This window comes from Neovison vison, chromosome 6 (genome assembly GCF_020171115.1).
Source record: "Neovison vison isolate M4711 chromosome 6, ASM_NN_V1, whole genome shotgun sequence".
Classification (NCBI taxonomy): domain Eukaryota; kingdom Metazoa; phylum Chordata; class Mammalia; order Carnivora; family Mustelidae; genus Neogale; species Neogale vison.
This window is the reverse complement of record NC_058096.1, coordinates 49,694,143-49,715,690: the sequence shown is the minus strand read 5'-3', so window position 1 is coordinate 49,715,690 and position 21,548 is coordinate 49,694,143. Positions and strand designations below refer to the sequence as shown.

Here is a 21,548-nt window from a genome sequence, read left to right as displayed (position 1 = left end):
ATAAAACGGACCATAACCACTTTAAATCATCTATTTCTAAAACAAAATTAAAGAGAAATCTAAAAATAGCCCAAAAATAAATTTACTTTTAAACTCTTTTTGTTAATATTAAAATTATCACAAAATACTCAAAGAAATTGAATTAGAAAATGAACAAAGCCACTACACAGAGATTCCTGCTATCTACTAAAATCAATTTAGGAATTAAAATGTAATATGATTTCCACTCATTCACAAATAAAAAGCACCTCATTTTAAAAAGACAATTATCTGTTTCACTCTAAGGTCATGAGAACTGTTTTGTTTACTTGACTTTTAATTTTAATATGGCACTATAGGTTTGATCAGTGTAAGCAATATCACTAAAAATATTTAAGTGTTCCTTATAGACCCTTTCTGTTTTACTTTATGAATAAAGGGATCATATATTTAAAAGTTAAAACATTACAATAAGTGTCATTAATAAAATACATGGCAAAATAAAAATATACATTAAAAATGAAGTCTTTTGTTTTATGAATGGGAAACCGATCAGACTCGTGTTCTATATGCCATCTTCACTCCAGAAAAAAAAAAGTTTTATAGTTTATATTGTTATAAATCCAATTCTAAGAATCTGCACCAAAAAAAGTAACAAGGAGATAGTATAGTATCTTAAGCTCATGTTATATCTGAAAATACTTACAAAAAGTGTAACTAGACTTGCATTAAGTAGATAACAGGAAAATACTATTACAGAGTTTACATATCTAAAATAACCCAAAACAAAAATAAAAGTCCACACTCAAGAATGGCACCCACATTATTCAAGAATAAAGTTATCTGCATATATGCAAACCAGTGTGTGGCTAAATATTTTCCTAAAACATGCATATTATGAGGCCTTTCATAATTAAGCTTATAGAACCAAATTATATGGTGTTTATATCAACCGTCATGATTGGACATTTCTGCACAACAAGAGAGTTAAAACTCTGTCATCTGTTGTTCTGTAAAACTGATGAAGAAATATAAACAAACTCAGGATTTCACTAGAAAATCTTAGATATCTCAGCAACCTGTTATACTTCTTGTTATGAAATAAATGGATTCTAGATGCAATTATACTTTTACATTTTTAATCTCTAGAAGTTCTCTTTAAAAACCATTTTAATGGGCGCCTAGGTGGCTCATTGGTTAAGCGACTGCTTTCGGCTCAGGTCGTGATCCTGGAGTACCAGGATAGACAGAGTCCCACATCAGGCTCCCTGCTCAGCAGGGAGTCTGCTTCTCCCGCTGACCTCTCCCCTCTCATGCTCTCTCTCTCATTCTCACTCTGTATCTCAAATAAATAAATAAAATCTTTAAAAAATGATTTTAATGATATCACATTTCTTAGAGAAAATTTACTCAGACTTCTGAACAACTTAGTCATTATCTACAAGCAATTTTCATTCAAGTGGTAGGATTCTAGCTCTGTCAGTTTTTTTTCCTCTTTCAAAGAGAATGAAAAATATGCAAAGATTTTCCTACTGACTCACTAAATGTATAATTAATAGTGTGTAATAATAAATTTTGGAATACAAACTTTTTAAGTTTTCACAGTTTATTACTACTAACTAGCTATAACATCAGCAAGTCACTTAATTCTCTATACCTTTTCATCCTTAAAACAAAGAGATTAGAATAGATAATTGCTAAGATTCCTTCCAATTTTCACATGGTAAGATACTGTGCTTCTGGAGGAATATCTCGATATATTGAATTTTCCATATATCAAGAAAACTGATACGAACTAAAATGACACAGCTAAACTAATCCTCTCCTACAAGAAAAAACACAAAGACCATGTTAAAGCTCAACTTCCCAAACTTTACTAGATTCATTCTCTCTTTAGCCAAACCAATGAATAGCCCATGACATAACACCAAATATCTTACTTAATTATGTAAGTTATTTTAAATTACACTGTAAACTTATTAAAATATATTGTCTATGCCACAATTTTCCTGCATTCTAATTTACACTATTTTCATTCTATCTACATTCAAAATAATCTATACAGTTGAGTAGGGAGCAACTGAATATTCTTCCACTTCAAAACACTAATAAAGTTAAATCTAATGACGAGCAGAATATTAACCATTACCATAAACTGTCAATTTTAAAATAAAAGCATACTAATATTATTTATTGGCTAGAAAAACAAAGCAAAGGTAAAAAAGGAAATCTTGCCGACAAACACTAATATTCAATGAATTTAGTTGAATTGTGCCATTTCTTAGAAAAAGAGGGAGAAGATATCAGCAAAAACCTACTTAGGCAATACTGAACCACAACATTTTAGGGACTTTTATGAGAAATTAATGTTCCATAAATCAGCACTTTGGTATTTAGTGCAGTGCAAGTTGTTTTTTCTAACTATGGGCAGCAAATGAGGCACTTAACTGTAAAATAGAAAAATAGGGTATATTTAAGAAGAAATTCAAAATCATCCATAAAAGATAATTAGCATTATTCAAAAAGTAAAAAATTCTATTTTTATTTAATGTGCATTCAACATTACACATGCTTCAGTACGGAAAATTTTGAATGTAAGACGGCTGTTTCATTTATAAGAGACAGAAAATATTTCCTTTTCAAGAGACTGAATTTCTGAGAATGAAATCTAAGTCTTCTCAACCTGAGTGCTACATATTTATAAACCAAGAAAAACACATCTTACCCATACCAGAGAAAAGTTTCTAGCTATCAACAAAGTATAACATGTAATCCCCAACTTTATTCTTGAAGGATCATAAGTTTTTATTTTATATAACTTCGAAGAAAGGGATCTAGTGACTGTAACAGAAAAATGAATAGATATTTAGCACCTAAATTTAGAACACTTAAGTATTGCCATAGTTTTAAATAGTTGTATGTCCAAAGATTAGGGGAAATCAGATATATGCTGTTCAACGATACTACAACATTCTCAAAGATTAATATATTAAGCTTCCTTGATTTGCAAATGCACCCATCAATAACATTCAACACAATATTATCATTTCTTCCTGAAGTTACAGATATATATTCTTCTTAACAAGAAATAAGTGAGGTTTATTTTTTTTTAACCACCACTAAATTGCCTTCCAAATGTGGCACTTTTCCAGAGATTTGGATAGAAAATAGACCTTTTAAAAAGTCATATTCTACCATTAATATTATTTTAAATGTTCTTCATTGTGAAGCAGAGGTCAAAAAATGAAGTAAATGGCCATGGACCTTCTGCTGAAATACATAAGCAAATATAATGCAGGGTCAGAGAAGATGAACATATGTTAATTTCTGGCAAGGAAGTTGGCACATAAATGCTTATCTGTAGGGTAAAAAAGCACTGAATGAAAAGATAATGTGTGCTGTGACATTATTCCAAGCAAATGGAGCCTAGCATCTGCTTTCTCCACATCTAAGAGATATTCTAGTCATGCCTCTTTAAATAAGCTTGATTTTAATTCCAGATGGAACACTTTACTTCATATGTTAAAACTGACAGATGGCATTAAAGTTTTCCATGAGACAATTATATTCATTTCCTCTGAAAAAATCTTATAATCTTACCTTTTCTCCCTATTTGCTCATAAGAAGGCTTTTCTGGACTCATAAGGGAGGACAAAAGGCTTAAAAATATATGTTCTTATCCCAAGGAGGCTGGAAAATTTTCTATAGTTCACAGTCCTTATATTTGTCATCTACACTCACTTTAACAAGTTGCATTCCTTACTGCATAATCAATTTCCTCACATACAGAAAAATCTAACTTCTCTTATTTATATCTTTAAGGTAAACTGTTCAATTTTCTTGAAAGATATTCTAGTTTATTTTTGAAAGGAAATGAGTACATTAAAAAACAACACTGCTGATGCAATTCAGTTATTAGGAAATAAAGTGCATATAGCTTTCAACATAAATATTGTTTGACAGATTACAGCTAATAGCTAATAAAATCAAAATGAAGATTCAGCCCAGTCTCTAAAATATGGAAAACATGAGATAAGAATACAATTCTATATAAATAGTAAGAAAAATGGGGTGATATTCCCCTTCCCCCCCCAAAAAAAAAAAGACAACTGAAATTCTTAAGAAGCTTTCTCCTCCCAAGCAACCACACATGCTACACTGTAATACCAACATGCAATACCTGAAATTTAGAATCACAGTCTGACTGTTGCCCTTGAACTTCAGCATTTAATTTACAATTTTCTGGTGCCTGGCTGATTTCATCTTGCAAAGTAGGAGATATGCCATGAGTATCATCTACAGAAGCACCATCAGACAAGGCATCTAACTTTTCAGGGGAAGAAGGTATGTCAAGCTTACTATCTCCTGTCCCTTCATCAAAATTTGTCCTCTCATCAGCATCTTCTAGCTGTTGAACTGAAGTTAAATACTGCTCAAGTAGACTATTATCCTGCTCATTGTTTAAGCTTTCCTTATTCCATTCACTGTGTTCATCAATGACATCCCCTGTATCTGACTCTTTGCCATATTTGACTGTGTCAATGGAATTCCCCATTATGGAACTTTCACTGCCTTCTGTGGAACTTTTCTCAAAATCCAGAGAATCCTGCAAACAGTGAACTTGGTCTGTTAGGGAAGAATGAAAACCAGAGTCTGGAAATTCTGGTAAAGATTTCTCTTGAGGAGCCTCATCAGGAGCAATGAACCAATCAGAATTTTGATCAGAAGAGGGCTCCTGACTTTGGGGGAGTAATGGATGTTTAGAGGGCACAAGAGTACTTGATACAGGAGGAACATCAGTATGCCAAGAACTTAGACGCTGATCCACCATCTGTTGCCAAGCTTGTAGAGACCTTACCTGTAAACCAAAGGATATAATTTTATTATAAAACAAAAATCATGCCTGTTTTACAATGTTCTTTGAGCTTTTTCCCCCAACACTCGTGAAGTTGGTAAATGGCAGATGGGAGAACTGGAGTTAGAAACGGCCTGACTCCCCTTATCCGTTCCACAGCAATCCCAGCCTAAACCAGGCTGGTGCAAGTGGTACATGTTCTTGGTGACAAAAGGTCCTCACCAGGAGAATCAGGATGAGCCAAAGCAATTCTCTTGCTAGTACTAGAAAAACAAATAGAAGCACAATAGCCGTGACTAAGGGGTCAATAATGTACTCAATAGAAACTGAAGTCTATTGAGTAAGACATGTTAGAGCCCAGGATAAGTAGATTCTCTAAAATAAATATTTCAATGTACATTTCCATTTAGGATAGAATTTTTAAATATTATCTTACAATATAGCATATACAACTCTAAAATACCCAAAAGTACCCTGAGTTCTTGATAATATAGCCTTTACATTTTTAACATACAATCAAAATCTCAAAATTTTACAATTAAATCTGCAAGAAGAAAGCAATATATAGAATCTTTTAGTTTCTCTTTGACCACCCTCCCAGGAAATCACTGACAGCAGTTTGATACATGTCTTTCTAGACCTTTTACTATGTTTTCAAATATACACAGAGTTTTTAATATCAAGCAGAACCTTAAGTTCTGCAACTTGCTGTTTTTCACTGAACAATGTTATTCTGGAAAACTTTTTACATCAGTCCATACTGCTACCTTATTCTATTTAATTGTTCCATAATGTTCCATGGTATTGTTATTCTATAATTTAACTACTCCCCTAATATTAGTAATTATAAAACCTTAGAAATCAATAACTATTTCTTAATCTTATGGATGAAATCCTATTATAGCAAGTTCTTTTATAAAAATATTTCTAAGAAATTATCAAGGAAATGTTTGATGAGATAAAATAAAAGTAAAACTGATTGTCTGAACAGTCCCTGAAGTATGCTATTAGAAGATTTAAACTCTCAAGAAGTCATGTGCACATTTTAGGACATGCATATCAGAGCTATCATATACTATCTTAGTCACCTTTCATTCAAATATTCCCAAGAGGTAAAACAAGATAGATGGCTAGAGAAAACTTTTAATTGAGTATTTTCTACCTCTTGGAAAGTTGTAACATCCCTCGATTTAGTCACTTTCCTTCATCTTTATAGTTCTTTATCTTTCCGGTCAAAATTATGACAATATTTTTCTTTAAATAAAATGTAACAAAATTCACTGTTCTAATTCAGAGTTACTGGCAAAGAACACATATTACATCCTTAACTTTGAGAAACTTTTCAATATACCTGACTACTCTATGATTATCTCAATAAATCTAGAATTTTTCTTGGTTCACACATTAGGTAAATCAGCAGGAATGGGTTTACCTGGTTCCAAAGGAATCTGACAGCCTCTTCTTGTACAAATTTTTTAATACGTTCTTCATCTCTTTCTTTTCTTAATCTACAATAATTCAAAATCCATTACTGACACAAAGAAGATGCTTTGACTTGCGCCTATTGTTACAACTAATAGACACATGTACTATATTAATAGTCTAATAACTGCCCTTCCCGCTTTTAGAATATCTAAGCTGAAACTTTAAACTATGACTCAATGTAGAAGCTAAATGGATGTAAATGAAACTCAGATTATGTTGGTTCTACAAAGTATTGCTAATGATGAAAAATAAAATAAAATATTAAATGGCTCTTTATCGGGCCTTTATTTCCCAGCCAAAAATACCAAAGGCACAAGAGCCACAGAAAAGAGCAGCTGTTCAAAGGCTACAAAACATCAGAGGATTAGAATCACAGTTGACAAGTCATCCTCTAAGAGACTAATAGGACTAATCCTATCATACTTCAGTCCCCATTTGCCCAGGCCCCTGACATATTCCTTGCTATCATCAAAGGACCTCCCCATCCATCACTTCCCCTTATTCATTAAATATTCATCTGGGCTCATTGCTGCCCTCTCCATACTTAGGCATGTCACCAACCTAAGGCTCCCTTAGTTCTCTGTTATCGTCCACAATGTCACCACCATTTTGTTCTACTTCTAACCCAATTCCCAAGTTTCTCCAGACCCCCAAGCTCTTCTCCTGTGCCATCTGAGACCTCAGATTTATAACTGGCAAACTCCCTTATTGTCTCAACCTCTATTATGAAATCTTATTTTCAAATGTTGACCATGTCTTCTGTATCACTGAAAAAAGAGAAGCATTCATAAAACAGAACTTCTGCTTCCCGTTACTGGGTATTTACCCCAAAGATACAGATGTAGTGAAAAGAAGGGCCATCTGTACCCCAATGTTCATAGCAGCAATGGCCATGGTCGCCAAACTGTGGAAAGAACCAAGATGCCTTTCAACGGACGAATGGATAAGGAAGATGTGGTCCATATACACTATGGAGTATTATGCCTCCATCAGAAAGGATGAATACCCAACTTTTGCATCAACATGGACAGGACTGGAAGAGATTATGCTGAGTGAAATAAGTCAAGCAGAGAGATCAATTATCATATGGTTTCACTTATTTGTGGAGCATAAGAAATAACATTGAGGACATGGGGAGATGGAGAGGAGAAGGGAATTGAGGGAAATTGGAGGGGGAGATGAACCATGAGAGACTATGGACTCTGAAAAACAACCTGAGGGTTAAGAAGGGGTGGGGGTAGGAGGTTGGGGGAGCCTGGTGGTGGGTATTATGGAGGGCACGTATTGCATGGAGCCCTGGGTGTGGTGCACAGACAATGAATTCTGTTACACTGAAATTAAATTTTTAAAAAGTGCTATCTTTTTTTTTTCCTTTTTTATTTGCCTTTATTTTTTTTTGTATTTTATTTTATTTTTTTTCAATTATTTTATTTTCAGAAAAACATTATTCATTATTTTTTCACCACACCCAGTGCCCCATGCAAGCCGTGCCCTCTATAATACCCACCACCTGGTACTCCAACCTCCCACCCCCCCGCCACTTCAAACCCCTCAGATTGTTTTTCAGAGTCCATAGTCTCTCATGGTTCACCTACCCTTCCAATTTACCCAAATTCCCTACTCTCTAACGCCGTTTATAGCAGCAATGGCCACGGTCGCCAAACTATGGAAAGAACCAAGATGCCCTTCAACGGATGAATGGATAAGGAAGATGTGGTCCATATACACTATGGAGTATTATGCCTCCATCAGAAAGGATGAATACCCAACTTTTGTAGCAACATGGACAGGACTGGAAGAGATTATGCTGAGTGAAAAAAGTCAAGCAGAGAGAGTCAATTATCATATGGTTTCACTTATTTGTGGAGCATAAAAAGCGCTATCTTAAAAAAAAAGAACTTCTGCTTCCCTCCCATCCCATCAAACCTACTATCTTACCTGCTTCTGCTCCTGCTCCTACCTCAGGCCACTCCCTCTCCTTGTGCACTGGATCCCTTCTTTCACCTTCTCAAGAACTTCAACCTTGCATTTCTCCTTTCTTTCCACTGCACTATCAGATTTTCCCTCTTTTTTGAATCATTCTATCAACACATAAACATGCTCTGTATCTCCCATCTTTAAAGAAGAATTTTCCTTAACTCCAGATTCTATTCCAGCAACATACCTCATATGGGATGCCCCATAAAGGAACTGGCTACACTCACTCTTTACCTCTCATTCACAATTCAACCCATTCCAAACTGCCTGATTCCACTACATACTGAAGCTGCTTTTAGGAAATTCACTAGGCAAGAAAGGGTTAATTCAGCAGACTTGGGGTGTTCTAACCCCACACATTCCAAAGAAAGGACTGGTGGGGAGATAATGTCCAAGTCCTTGGAATATCCTGCTTGATAAGAGTATCTGTATATTTGTGGGGTTTGGGGCCAAACCAGATAGTTATGCTAACAGTGTGCTTTCAGGTGAATGAATATCTGTTTTGTTCACCTACAGTCCTGATAGAGACATGGTATCAGTCTGACCTTGGGTAGGAGCTAAGGTGTAAGTAGTTAAGGTTAGTCACATAGGCACTCAATGCCTACAAGACTGACACCCAATAAAAACCCTGTAGTCAGGGCTTCAGTGAGTTTCCCTGGTTGGCAATATTTTGTATGTGTTGTCACACATCAATGCCAACAGACTCAGCCCTATCTATACAACTCCACGAGAAGAAGACAAGAAGCTTGTACCTGCTCTCCTAGACTCTGCCCTATGCACCTTTTTTCTTTGCTGACTTTAATCTGTATCCTTTCATTTGAACACACCATAGTCATTAACAGAATGGCTTCCCCGAGTTTTGTGAGTCCATTTAGCAAATCATCAAACCTGAGAATAGTCCCAGGGTCCCCCAATATAGTCACCAATAGCCTCCAGCTTCTAAATAAAATATATAATCCTCTGTTCTCCCTATGGTACCTCTCTTTTCTCCTGAAACATTTCCCTATCAAAGTTGTGACGCATACCCTGTCTTCCTGTAACACTGGCTGTCCCTTCCCAGTCTCTTTTACTGCTTCCTCCCCTTCCACTTGATAATATTAATAAATATCGCCTGTTGCAAAACTAATACTCAAAATAAATATATGAACTCCTAATTTTCCTGGTTGGCAGTCAGTAATGTCAGCCACAGAAGTGAGGAATAATTCCTACCACTGTCCCAGACTTTTAGTCCCTTTTAAGTCCCCACTCCTTTCTTTAATTCTGTATCATCTACTGGGTTCCATGTAGACTTTCTCATCTTCTCATTCATATGCTTATTCCATTTTTCTTCATTTTCTGTACCTCTCTATGTTTAGGTTTATAAATACCTATAAGACAAACCATTGTTCAACATTTATTGCTGCACTGCATCAATGTACCAACAGCCATGCTAACAATGGAGATATATACGGCAGTTCCTGTCCTCAAGATGCTTTCAGTATGTTATAGGAGACAAGGAAACCAAGAATGGCAACAGGGTATGAAGTGTCCTGAACACAACAGCAATGGCTCAGTGTTCTGAATCAACTCTAAGACTCTGACACTCCCAAATCAACAATACAGAACCTAAACAAGAACTTTTGACTTACCTCCTTATTTCATCAGTTAAGCAAACAATGTGTTCCTGCATTCTGCGCAGCCGAATTTCATGACGCACATCTTTAGCTTGGGGGTTGTAGTTCCTGGCATAAAAGCCCCGCCAATAGGCCTGAAGTTTCGTGGCTGCTTCATTTAATTTCTGAAGGGCAACTTTATCTTGTCCCAAAGCAACAGATCTCTGGGTTAAAACCCCACAAGGAAGTTTCTCTGAAGCTACAGATTCTCCGCTGCCTGGCTGTATATGGAAGACACTGTGTCCAACTGACTCAGGAAAAGATGTAAGACTATGGGTGTCATCCTTCAAGACAGCACTAGTTACTGTTGGCTCCAGACAAGGTAAGAGCCCATCTTTCTCATTTACCTCTGTAGTGATGACACTTTCCTTCATTTGAACAGAATTCTCATTTGTAGTCCAAAACGCCTTTTCCTCTTCCTTATTAAAGTCCTGGTTTTCCAGCCCTTTCACAGATTCCTCTGTAATACCATCATCTTCTAGGCCCAAGTTAATGCCTTGTAGCCTCAGCTCAACTGTAGGTGATACTGGAGAGAGTCCTGAAGCAACTGGCATAAAAGTGGACTCTGAAGAGAGAAGACTACAGTTTAACTTGTCCTCATCTGTCTGTATGTCTTCCAAGTGCAGATCATTTCGAGAATATCTTGTAGTGTGTACAGAGGCTGGAAAGTTATTCTTAACAGCATATAATTGATCATCGTTACTCTTAATCCCAACCCAAGAATTGACTTGGATGACGGGTTCTAGAAGAATCAACAAAGTATCATTGAAACCACTAAATATTTTAAAAGATTTTTAGTTGTATCTTTGTAATGAAATTTAACCCCTGAAATATAGTACAATATGATAAAATGCTTTGATGATTTCCTCCAATATGCCTAAAACATCAAACAAAAGACTTTTGTTTTTAATTATATCAATTCTTTTTTTTTTTTCTTTTTTAAAGATCTTTACTTATTTATTTGACAGAGAGAGAGAGATCACAAGTAGGCAGAGAGGCAAGCAGAGAGAGAGGGGGAAGCAGGCTCCGGGAGCCCGATGCGGGGCTCAATCCCAGGACCCTAAGACCAAGACCTGAGCCAAAGGCAGAGGCTTAACCCACTGAGCCCCCCAGGGACCCCCAAACCAAAGACTTTTAAGAAAACAAATTCTTGCAATAATCATTAGAACATCAAAGTATCAAGTCAATAAAAAAGGCAGCAACTCTCTGAGTATTTTTTAAACATTAGAAATAAAGCACAGTGAAGGAAACAATCAACAAAATGTAAAGGCATAGGAGAAGATACTCACAAATGACATATCTAATAAAGGGTTAGTATCCAAACATTTAAAGAATTGATATAACTCAACACCCAAAAAACAAATAATCCGATAAAAAATCAGAAGACATGGGGCGCCTGGGTGGCTCAGTGGGTTAAAGCCTCTGCCATCGGCTTGGGTCATGATCCCAGGGTCCTGGGATTGAGCCCCACATCGGGCTCTCTGCTCGGCAGGGAGCCTGCTTTTTCCTCTCTCTCTGCCTGCCTCTCTGCCTACTTGTGATCTCTGTCTGTCAAATAAATTAAAAAAAAAAAATCAGAAGACACGAACAGACACTTCTCCAAAGTAGACAACACAGATGGCCAACAGACGCATGTAAAGATGCTCAACATCGGGAAATGCATATCAAAACTACAATGAGATATCCCCTCACAACTGTCAGAATGGCTAAAATTAGAAACACAAGAAACAACAACTGATGGTAAGGATGTGGTGAAAAAGGAACCCCTGTGCACCGTTGGCAGGGATGCAAACTGGTGCAGCCACTGTGGAATACAGGATGGAGGTTTCTCAAAAAGTTAAAAACAGAACTACCCTATGATCCAGTAATCACACTACTAGATATTTACCAAAAAAATGCAAAAACACTAATTCAAAAGGATACATGCACCCCTCTGTTTACTGCAGCATTATTTACAATTGCCAAATTATGGAAGCAGCCCAAGTGTCCATCAACAGAAAAATGGATAAAGAAGATGTGAAATATTTATACACACACAATGGATTAATATTCAACCATCATAAGGAATGAAATTTTGCCATCTGCAACAACACGATGGATCTAGAGAGTACACTGCTAAGTGAAATAAGGTAGTAAGAGAAAGACAAATACCATATACCACTCATAGGTGGAATTTAATAAAAAAAACAGATGAGCAAAGGAAAAAAGAGAAAGAGACAAACCAAGAAACAGATTGAGCCACAGAAAACAAAATGAAGGTTACCAGAGGAGAGGTAGATGGAGGGATGAGTGAAACAGGTGATGGAATTAAGAAGGGCACTTATCAAGATGGACATTGAGCAATGCATGGAATTGTTTAATCACTCTATTGTACATCTGAAACTAATATAACTCTGTATACTAACTATATTGGAATTTAAAAAAAAACTTAAAAAAATAATTATTATTGGGGGTTGGGGCAGGTCAGGCCTATGGAATGCTTTGGTCCTGGGCTGTGGGTGAGCGTGGGTGAGCCCCTGAGGTGTGGCCCTCCATCCTGAGGCAGTACTGGCGGCTCCTGGATGCTCCTCCCTATTTTCTTTCCTTTACCTCGTCTTCCCAGTGTAATTTTCTTGAAAAAGCATTTGACAAAGTACAGCCATCCTTTCCTGGTCAAAACTCTTCAAAGTGTAGGGATAGAGGGTACATACCTCAATATCATCAAAGCCATCTACGAAAAACCCACCATGAATATCATTCTCAATGGAGAAAAACTGAGAGCTTTTCCGCTAAGGTCAGGAACACAGCAGGGATGTCCATTATCACCACTGCTATTCAACATAGTACTAGAAGTCCTAGCCTCAGCAATCAGACAACAAAAAGAAACAGAAGGCATCCAAATCAGCAAAGAAGTCAAACTATCACTCTCTGCAGATGATATGATACTATATGTGGAAAACCGAAAAGACTCCACTCTAAATCTGCTAGAACTTGTACAGGAATTCAGTAAAGTGTCAGGATATAAAATCAATGCACAGAACTCAGTTGCATTTCTTCACACCAACAAGACAGAAGAAGAAGAAATTAAGGAGTCAATCCCATTGACAAGTGCACCCAAAACCATAATATACGTAAGAAAAAACCTAACCAAAGAGGCACAGAATCTGTACTCAGAAAACTATAAAGTACTCATGAAAGAAATTGAGGAAGACACAAAGAAATGGAAAAATATTCCATGCTCATGGATTAGAAGAAACAAATATTGTGAAAATGTCTATGCTACCTAAAGCAATCTACACATTTAATGCAATCCCTATCAAAATCCCATCCATTTTTTTCCAAGAAATGGAACAAATTTCCTAAAATTTGTATGGAACCAGAAAAGACCTCAAGTAACTAGAGGAATATTGAAAAAGAAAGCCAAAGTTGGGGGCATCACAATTCCAGACTTCAAGCTCTATTACAAAGGAGTCATCATCAAGACACTAAGGTACTGGCACAAAAACAGACACATAGATCGATGGAACAGAACAGAGAGCCTAGAAATAGACCCTGACCTCTATGGTCAACTAATCTTTGACAAAGCAGGAAAGAATGTCCAATGGAAAAAAGACAGTCTCTTCAACAAATGATGTTCGAAAAATTGGGACAGCCACAAGCAGAAAAATGAAACTGGACCATATCCTTACACCACACACGAAAATAGACTCAAAATGGATGAAGGACCTTAACATGAGAAAGGAATCCATCAAAATCCTTGAGGAGAACACAGGCAGCAGCCTCTTGGACCTCAGCTGCAGTAACTTCTTTCTAGGAACATCACCAAAGGCAAGGGAAGCAAGGGCAAAAATGAACTATTGGGACTTTGTCAAGATCAGAAGCTTCTGCCCTGCAAAGGAAAACAGTTAACAAAACCAAAAGACAGCTGACAGAATGGGAGAAGATACTTGCAAATGACATATCAGATAAAGGGCTAGTACCCAAAATCTATAAAGAGCTTATCAAACTCAACACCTAAAGAACAAATAATCCAATCAAGAAATGGGCAGAGGACATGAATAGACATTTCTGCAAAGACATTCAAATGGCCAACAGACACATGAAAAAGTGCTCCACATCACTCGGCATCAGGGAAATACAAATCAAAACCACAGTAAGATACTACCTCACACCAGTTAGAATGGCAAATTAACAAGTCAGGAAATGACAGATGCTGGCGAGGATGCAGAGAAAGGGGAACCCTCCTATACTCTTGGTGGGAATGCAAGCTGGTGCAGCCACTCTGGAAAACAGCATGGTGGTTCCTCAAAAAGTTGAGAATGGAGCTACCCTAGGACCCAGCAATTGCACTACTAAGTATTTACTCTAAAGATGCAAATGTAGTGATCCAAAGGGGCACGTGCACCTGAATGTTTATAGCAACGATGTCCGCAATAGCCAAACTATGGACAGAACCTAGATGTCCATCAACAGATGAATGGATAAAGAAGATGTGGTAATATATATACAATGGAATACTAAGCAGCCATCAAAAGAAATGAAATCTTGCCATTTGTGATGATGTGAATGGAACTACAGGGTATTATGCTTAGTGAAATAAGTCAATCAGAGGAAGACAATTATCATACGATCTCCCTGATATGAGGAAGAGACAATGTGGGGAGTTTGAGAGGTAGGAAAAGAATAAATGAAACAAGATGGGATCAGGAGGGAGAAAAACCATAAGAGAATCTTAATCTCACAAAACAAACTGAGGGTTGCGGGCGGGGTGGGAAGGAGAGAGTGGTAGAGTTATAGACATTGGGGAAGGTATGTGCTATGAAGTATGTAAACCCAGCGATTCACAGACCTGTACCCCTGGGGTGAATATACATTATATATTAATTTTTTTAAAAAATCTCAAAAAAAATTATTATTGTGACAAAACTAATAAAAATTAACACTTTAAAATATAGTAATTTTACATGTGTGTCTGTATAGATACATACATAAAATATAAGACTTAAATGTTCACTTAAGTAAACAAACAAAAAATTGTGAAAATGTCTATTTATTTCCCTTTTATGGTACTGAACAGATGGAACAACTTGGAGAAAAAGGACCACAGATCGATCAATTTCATACCGCTTTCCTGGACTATCTGGCCATCTTGAACAGGGCTTGAATGCTCAGGTACAAGGGGTGCTTTTGTATCAACAGGAGCAAGAGAGGCTAGCTCTTCACTTTGGCTTTGGTTCATCAATTGTCTCTGGTGAAACCTAAAAATTAGTAACATCTGATGTGACTTAACACAAACCACAAAAAGAAAGTTTTCCTGCTTCTTACATAATCCTGTCAAAGAGGTAGAGATTTAAGTTTTCAAAGTAGGTATCTTTTATCACCACCAAATTACAAAGTCAAGTTTGAAAGCACTGGATAGAAAGGTTAAATCACAATCACATAGACAAGCCTCATAGGCACACACATGCACAAACACTCAAAGGCAGGCTCTCTTATAAAGTGACTAGTTCACACTTCTAGCTTCACTTCTTTTTTTTTTTTTTTTTAAGATTTTATTTATTTATTTGACAGACAGAGATCACAAGCAGGCAGACAGGCAGGCAGAGAGAGAGAGAGAGAGAGAGAGAGAAGCAGGCTCCCTGCAGAGCAGAGAGCCCGATGCGGGACTCAATCCCAGGACCCTGAGATCATGACCTGAGCCGAAGGCAGCGGCTTAACCCACTGAGCCACCCAGGCGCCCCCTAGCTTCACTTCTTAATGTTAGTATTAAAGAACCCATATGAAACACCTACGTTAAAGGACAAATATATTTTTAAAAAACCCCAGTCTCCACACTGCTCGGCTCTCCCCACTCAGGAAATGACTAACAATGCACCTGCTATAGAGCAGGCTGGACGGCACTGCACAGTTTAGTTCCCCTGCAGGACTGCTGCAGTGACAAGAGGCCTGAGTGCCCAGAAATGTGGGTCACAGCACCTGCCCCAGTCCTACTAACCATGCAGGAGACCTGAGAGATATTTCCACTTGTGAATAATCAGGTGCTACAAATAAAGGGGCTTACCTCTGTTTGCTCAGAATCTTCTCTAGTTTGGCATCCTCTGCAGTTTGAAGACCCAGTGTGGAAGTTAGAGGACAGACGGTAGCCAGATACTGCACAAGCTGGATATGCTGGCCTGGCCGGTATGCTCTCCCCTTGCCTTGACTGTAGAGCCATTCAGCTTTCAAACTGGAGGTGGGGAACAAACAATAGATGATATGACACCAGCATAGATACATTTTGAAGCAACAATGATCTTCCTTCTTAACTTAAAGCATCACTGGATGATTTTCATAAATAAAATTCAGTTAAGTTTGTTTTATTTTTTTCCTTAACCTTTCCTTCTGATTCACTCCCTTTGCTCTTCTAATGTTTTAAACCTCTGTTCTCGCTTAGGGGCACTTCCACAGAGCTGCGCTCACAGCTCCAAATATCTTTAAATTATTTTCAAAGAAGCAATGAATATTCCCTCTATTCACCATCAAACTAAAGTACGTAAATATATCAATTACATTTAAATCCATTAATTCATAATGACAGTAAAAAAAAAAAAAGCTAATTGGTCACAGCTAGAGGACGCTAGTGAACCATCAAACTCATTACTTTTAAAAACTGGTTAAATAAAAAGTAAGAATTCAATATCAATAATTCTATCTTTCCTATACAATCTATACCAGGAAGGACCAAATAGAGGTATTCCAGCTAATAAAATGAATGGATTAAAATCTCACCATTTCTCTTGGAACACTGAAAAAATAAAATTAAGTTAAAAAATTTAAAAATTTAAAAAATAAAATCTCACCATTTTGAAGCTCTCAGTGAATGAATTAATAGTTTTAGGCATTGCTCATTAATAGCTACTAATAACATGAAGGACAACCAAACATTGTGTGTGTGTGTGTGTGTCTTGACAGGACCCAAAAGTGGTCCTCTCCACTGAAAAGCCTAAATCTGATGAAACCTCCACATCCTCCTACCAATCTACAGGAAATATAAGAAGGGACACAGGGATTTAGTCAGCAAAATAGGTATAGTGGGAAACTCTACAGGACATAATCTCATTTTTTTCAACAACAACCAAAAAAGAGAAAGAAAGCAAAGAAAATGAAAAAGAAGAAACCTATAAATTAAGAGAGATTTAAAAGCATCATCTTGGACACCCAGTCAAGCTCTGTGTGATCTTACCACAAGCACATGAAAACCACTGAATATGCATGGCCAACCCATGGAGCATTCAATAACAAATTAAAGTTTTAAGTCACTAAAAAAGCAAGAAATTTAAAAGATATATCAACCAAATCCAATGGGGAGCCTTATTTGGATCCTGTTTCCAAAAAAACCATTTAAAAACTGCATTTGTGAGGACTTTTAGAAACATAAGCACTAAACTAATAATACCTGATGTTACTAAGGAATTGTGAAATTTTTTGAGATGTGATAATAGTATTGTAGTTATTTCATTAAGAGCCTTTATCCTTCATTTATTTATTTATTTATTTATTTATTTATTTATAGATTTTTGTGTTTTTTTAGGGGGGAAGCAGGCTCCCTGCACAGCAGACAGCCCAATGCAGGGCTCAATCCCAGGACCCTGGGATCACGACCTGAGCCAAAGGCAGAGGCTCTAACCCACTGAGCCACCCAGGAGCCCCAATATTTTATTTATTTATTTGACAGAGAGAGAGAGAGAGAGAGAGCGCGCACATGCAGGGGGAGCAGCAGCGGGAGAGGGAGAAGCAGGCTCCCCTGAGCAGGGAGCCCAATGCTCCCTAGGACTCAATCCTAGGACCCGGTATCATGACTTGAGCCGAAAGCAGAAGCTTAACCATCTGAGCCACCCAGGCACCCCCAGAGCCTTCATCTTTTAGAGATATATGCTGAAAATTCACAGTTGAAATTACATGTACTTTGAGATTTGCTTGAAAATAATATAGGAGAACAGGGAATGGATAAAGGTACATACGACAAGGTTGGCCGTGAGCTGTCAACTGTTGAAGTTGGATGATGGATTCATGGAAGGTCATTACACTACTGTTTACTTTTACACATATATTTTAATTTTTTTAATTAACATACCATTGCTTCAATTTCACCATTTTTTTTCAAAAATTTTTTAAGGATTTTATTTATTTATTTATTTGACAGAGAGAGAGAGAGAGATCACAAGTCAGCAGAGCAGGAGGCAGGAAGTGAGGAAGCAGGCTTCCTGCTGAGCAGAGAGCCTGATGCGGGGCTCTAGCCCAAGACCCTGAGATCATGACCTGAGCTGAAGGCAGAGGCTTAACCCACTGAGCCACCCAGGCACCCATTCACTTTCACCATTCTTAAATCTACCCCTCAACCTAAAGTTGAGGTTGGATCATTTTGGTATGGTTTATTGTTATAGCATTAACTTGGCATTAAATAGTCTCAAAATCACTTTCAATCTACAACCATTTACTTGGACCTTGATATTAAGGTATCCATATCATACAAACTATATAGTCCAAAACAGTCAAGCCACCCAAGTTCTATTATAGACGGAAATGAAACTGGCCTTTGGTAACTGGTTAAATCATACAAAAGAGTCATGGTGCAAATAAAATAAAATAAAATGAGATTAGTTTTCTGTGATTTGCCATTATCACAAGAAAGGAAAAGCTGTTTTCTAACAACGAGATATGAGGTATGCCTAACTGATTAACTGAACTCACGGAATCCTAATCTTAGTCTAAAGATAAAAATTTTATTCTACCTAATAAAAGTAATTCCAAGTATTTCTTCCACGAATGAGTCTATGTATTAAATAAAGATCAGGGCACCTGGGTGGCTCAGTTAAGCATCCAACCCTTGATTTCAGCTCAGGGTCATGGGATCAAGCCCTGAGTCAGGCTATGCACTGGGCATGGAGCCTGCTCTCACCCTCTCCCTGTGCACCTCCCTCTACCTGCACTCACTGGCTTTGTTGTTCTCTTAAAAAAAAAAAAAAATCACTCAGAATGTGTATATCTGCTCTAAATTTCTATAAGTTCTCCTACCAAGCAAATGGCTTGTTGAAAATGTTCCCAAAACAGGTCCATGTGAGTAAAGGATAATCACCAACTTTAATGTTAGCCAGCAAGCAAAATTTCCAAGTTATAGATCATTTGTAGTTGGGAAGGAAAGAAAAGTGAACATAAGAAGAGGAACAAAGGTCTGACTTGAATATTCAGTTTTAAGTGTGTAAGGAAAATCACAATCTGCAGAGCATCAACTACTGTAACATCTGTTTCTCTGGTTTTGCTTATCATTCATCAATAAACATAAAATTACACAAGTTTATTAATCCATAAAATAGTCTCCTAGGATGAAACAATCTCCTTGCCCATTAAAACATCATTGATATTCAAAGAAAAAATTAAAATTCATTCAGCTCTAACATTAATTTCAAACCACTGGAATATGATTCTTCTCTTGAAATTGAAGGAAAAATTTACATAACATAACATAACATAAGCAACAACTATTAGGAGAGAAAATTTAAAACGATCTGTTTTTATGGCACCTGAGTGGCTCAATCAGTCAAGCATCTGACTTGATTTGGGGGCAGGTCATGATCTCAGGTTCATCAGATCAGGCCCTACTTTGGGCTCTAAGGTTTGAGACTCTCTCCCACTCCTGCCCCAGCCCCTGCCCACACTCACTATCTCTCACTAAAATAAATAAAATCTTTTTTAAAGGTTTGAGTTTTAAAAACTAGAATAAAATAATCTGCTTTCTCATTTAAAAAAAAAAAAGAGTATTATCCCCCTGGATGGCTCAGGGGGGATAAGTCTCAGCCTTCGGCTCAGGTCATGATATCAGGGTCCTGGGATGGAGCCCCGAGTAGGACTCTCTGCTCAGGGGGAAGCCTGCTTCCCCTCTCTCTCTTCCTGCCTCTACTTGTGATTCCTGTCAAATAAATAAATAAAATCTTAAAAAAAAAAAAAAAGGAGTATTAGATGAAATGATACCTGGTATTTGCTTTAAAAATACTCCAACAGGGGCGCCTGGGTGGCTCAGTGGTTTAAAAATACTCCAACAGGACCACCTGGGTGGCTCAGCTGGTTAAGAACTGCCTTTGGCTCAAGTCATGATCTCAGTGTCCTCGGATGGAGGACTGAGTCCCATGTGGGTTCCTTGCTCAGCAGGTGTCCTTCTCCCTCTCACTCTGCCTCTCCCCTCTACTCGTGTTCTCTCTTGCACTCTCTCTCAAATAAATAAATCTAAAAAATACATATAAATAAATAAATAAAGCCAACCAAAAATGTGGGGATCCATGAAACAAGACTGGCTAAGTTGGTAATTGTTGAAGTGGCATGGTGGGTATTTAGCCACCCAGACGCCCCAGTGATTCTGTGTTTTAAAACAACTCTGGAGGGCGCTTGGGTGGCTCAGTGGGTTAAAGCCTCTGCCTTCAGCTCAGGTCATGAGCCGGGTCCTGGGATCAAATGGTACATCGGGCTCTCTGCTCAGCGGGGAGCCTGCTTCCCCCTCTCTCTCTCTGCCTGCCTCTCTGCCAGCTTGTGATCTCTCTCTCTGTCAAATAAATAAATAAAATCTTTAAAAAAAAAACAAAAACAAAACAAAAACACAGAAGCACTGTGTAGACTACAGTTGTCTCAGACATCAACTGCAGCAGCATTTTTCTCTACTATGTCATCAACAACAATCTAGGTTCCTTAGGTTGAATATAAGTATTTACTCATTATTCTACAGAATGACATTTGGATTGTTTCCCAAATGTACCAAACAGCTCCAAAATGTCTGCAGCTATTACGAGTAAGGCTATTGTGAACATGCTTGTACATGTCCTATAGGATACATACACACAAGGCTACTAAACCGAGAATGGGACACTTAACTGACTGAGCCACCCAGGCATCTCTAAATATTTTATTTATTGTTTGACAGAAAGAGAGAGGGCACGCATGCATGTATGCAAACAGAGGGCAGGAGCAGAAGGAGAGGGAGAGAATCTCAAGCAGGCTCCATGTTCAGTGCAGAACCCAAAACAGGGCCTGAACCCACAACCCTGAGATCATGACCTGATCCAAAAACCAAGAGTCAGATGCTTAACCAGCTAAGCAACTGAGGCACCCCGAGTCCTATTACTAATACTGCCCTTATATATAAGATGGATTAGAAGCTTTTGTGGGATTGATCTAAGACCCTAGACAGCATCCATAATATGATTTTTTTAATTAACATACAATGTTATTTGTTTCAGGGGTACAGGTCTGTGATTTATCAGTCTTACACAATTCACAGCACTTACCATAGCACATACCTTTCCCAATGTCCATCACCCTGCCACCCCACCCCTCCCACCCCCTCCACTCCAGTATAATACAATTTCTATAGAAAATGCTCTAAGCCCCACAAACAACCAATTAACAAAAGAACTCTCAGAAATCAAATTGTTGTATGTTGGGCATTAAGTTAAACTCACTGGCCCGAAACTCTCAGACTAATATTTCTTTTCCTTTCTTAGAAAGGACAGAAAATCCTAAACAACAAGCATATAGTTTGCTATATGATTGCATTAATGATCTTAATTTCTAAATGCACATTTTTTTTAAAGATT

At 37.5% G+C, this 21,548-nt stretch overlaps 1 protein-coding gene across 1 annotated transcript in view; it reads right to left on the bottom strand.

Moving 5' to 3' along the window:
- Positions 1–1,288: 1,288 nt before the first annotated feature.
- CEP97 (centrosomal protein 97) overlaps positions 1,289–21,548 on the bottom strand; it is a 46,837-nt gene continuing 26,577 nt past the window's right edge. The window contains exons 8-12 of the mRNA XM_044251278.1: positions 15,989–16,153; positions 15,052–15,185; positions 9,925–10,690; positions 6,267–6,342; positions 1,289–4,837 (exon numbers count right to left, since the gene is read on the bottom strand). Coding sequence (XP_044107213.1) covers positions 4,133–4,837; positions 6,267–6,342; positions 9,925–10,690; positions 15,052–15,185; positions 15,989–16,153 — 1,846 coding nt within the window. The 3' untranslated portion in view covers positions 1,289–4,132. The remainder of the gene's footprint in view (positions 4,838–6,266; positions 6,343–9,924; positions 10,691–15,051; positions 15,186–15,988; positions 16,154–21,548) is intronic.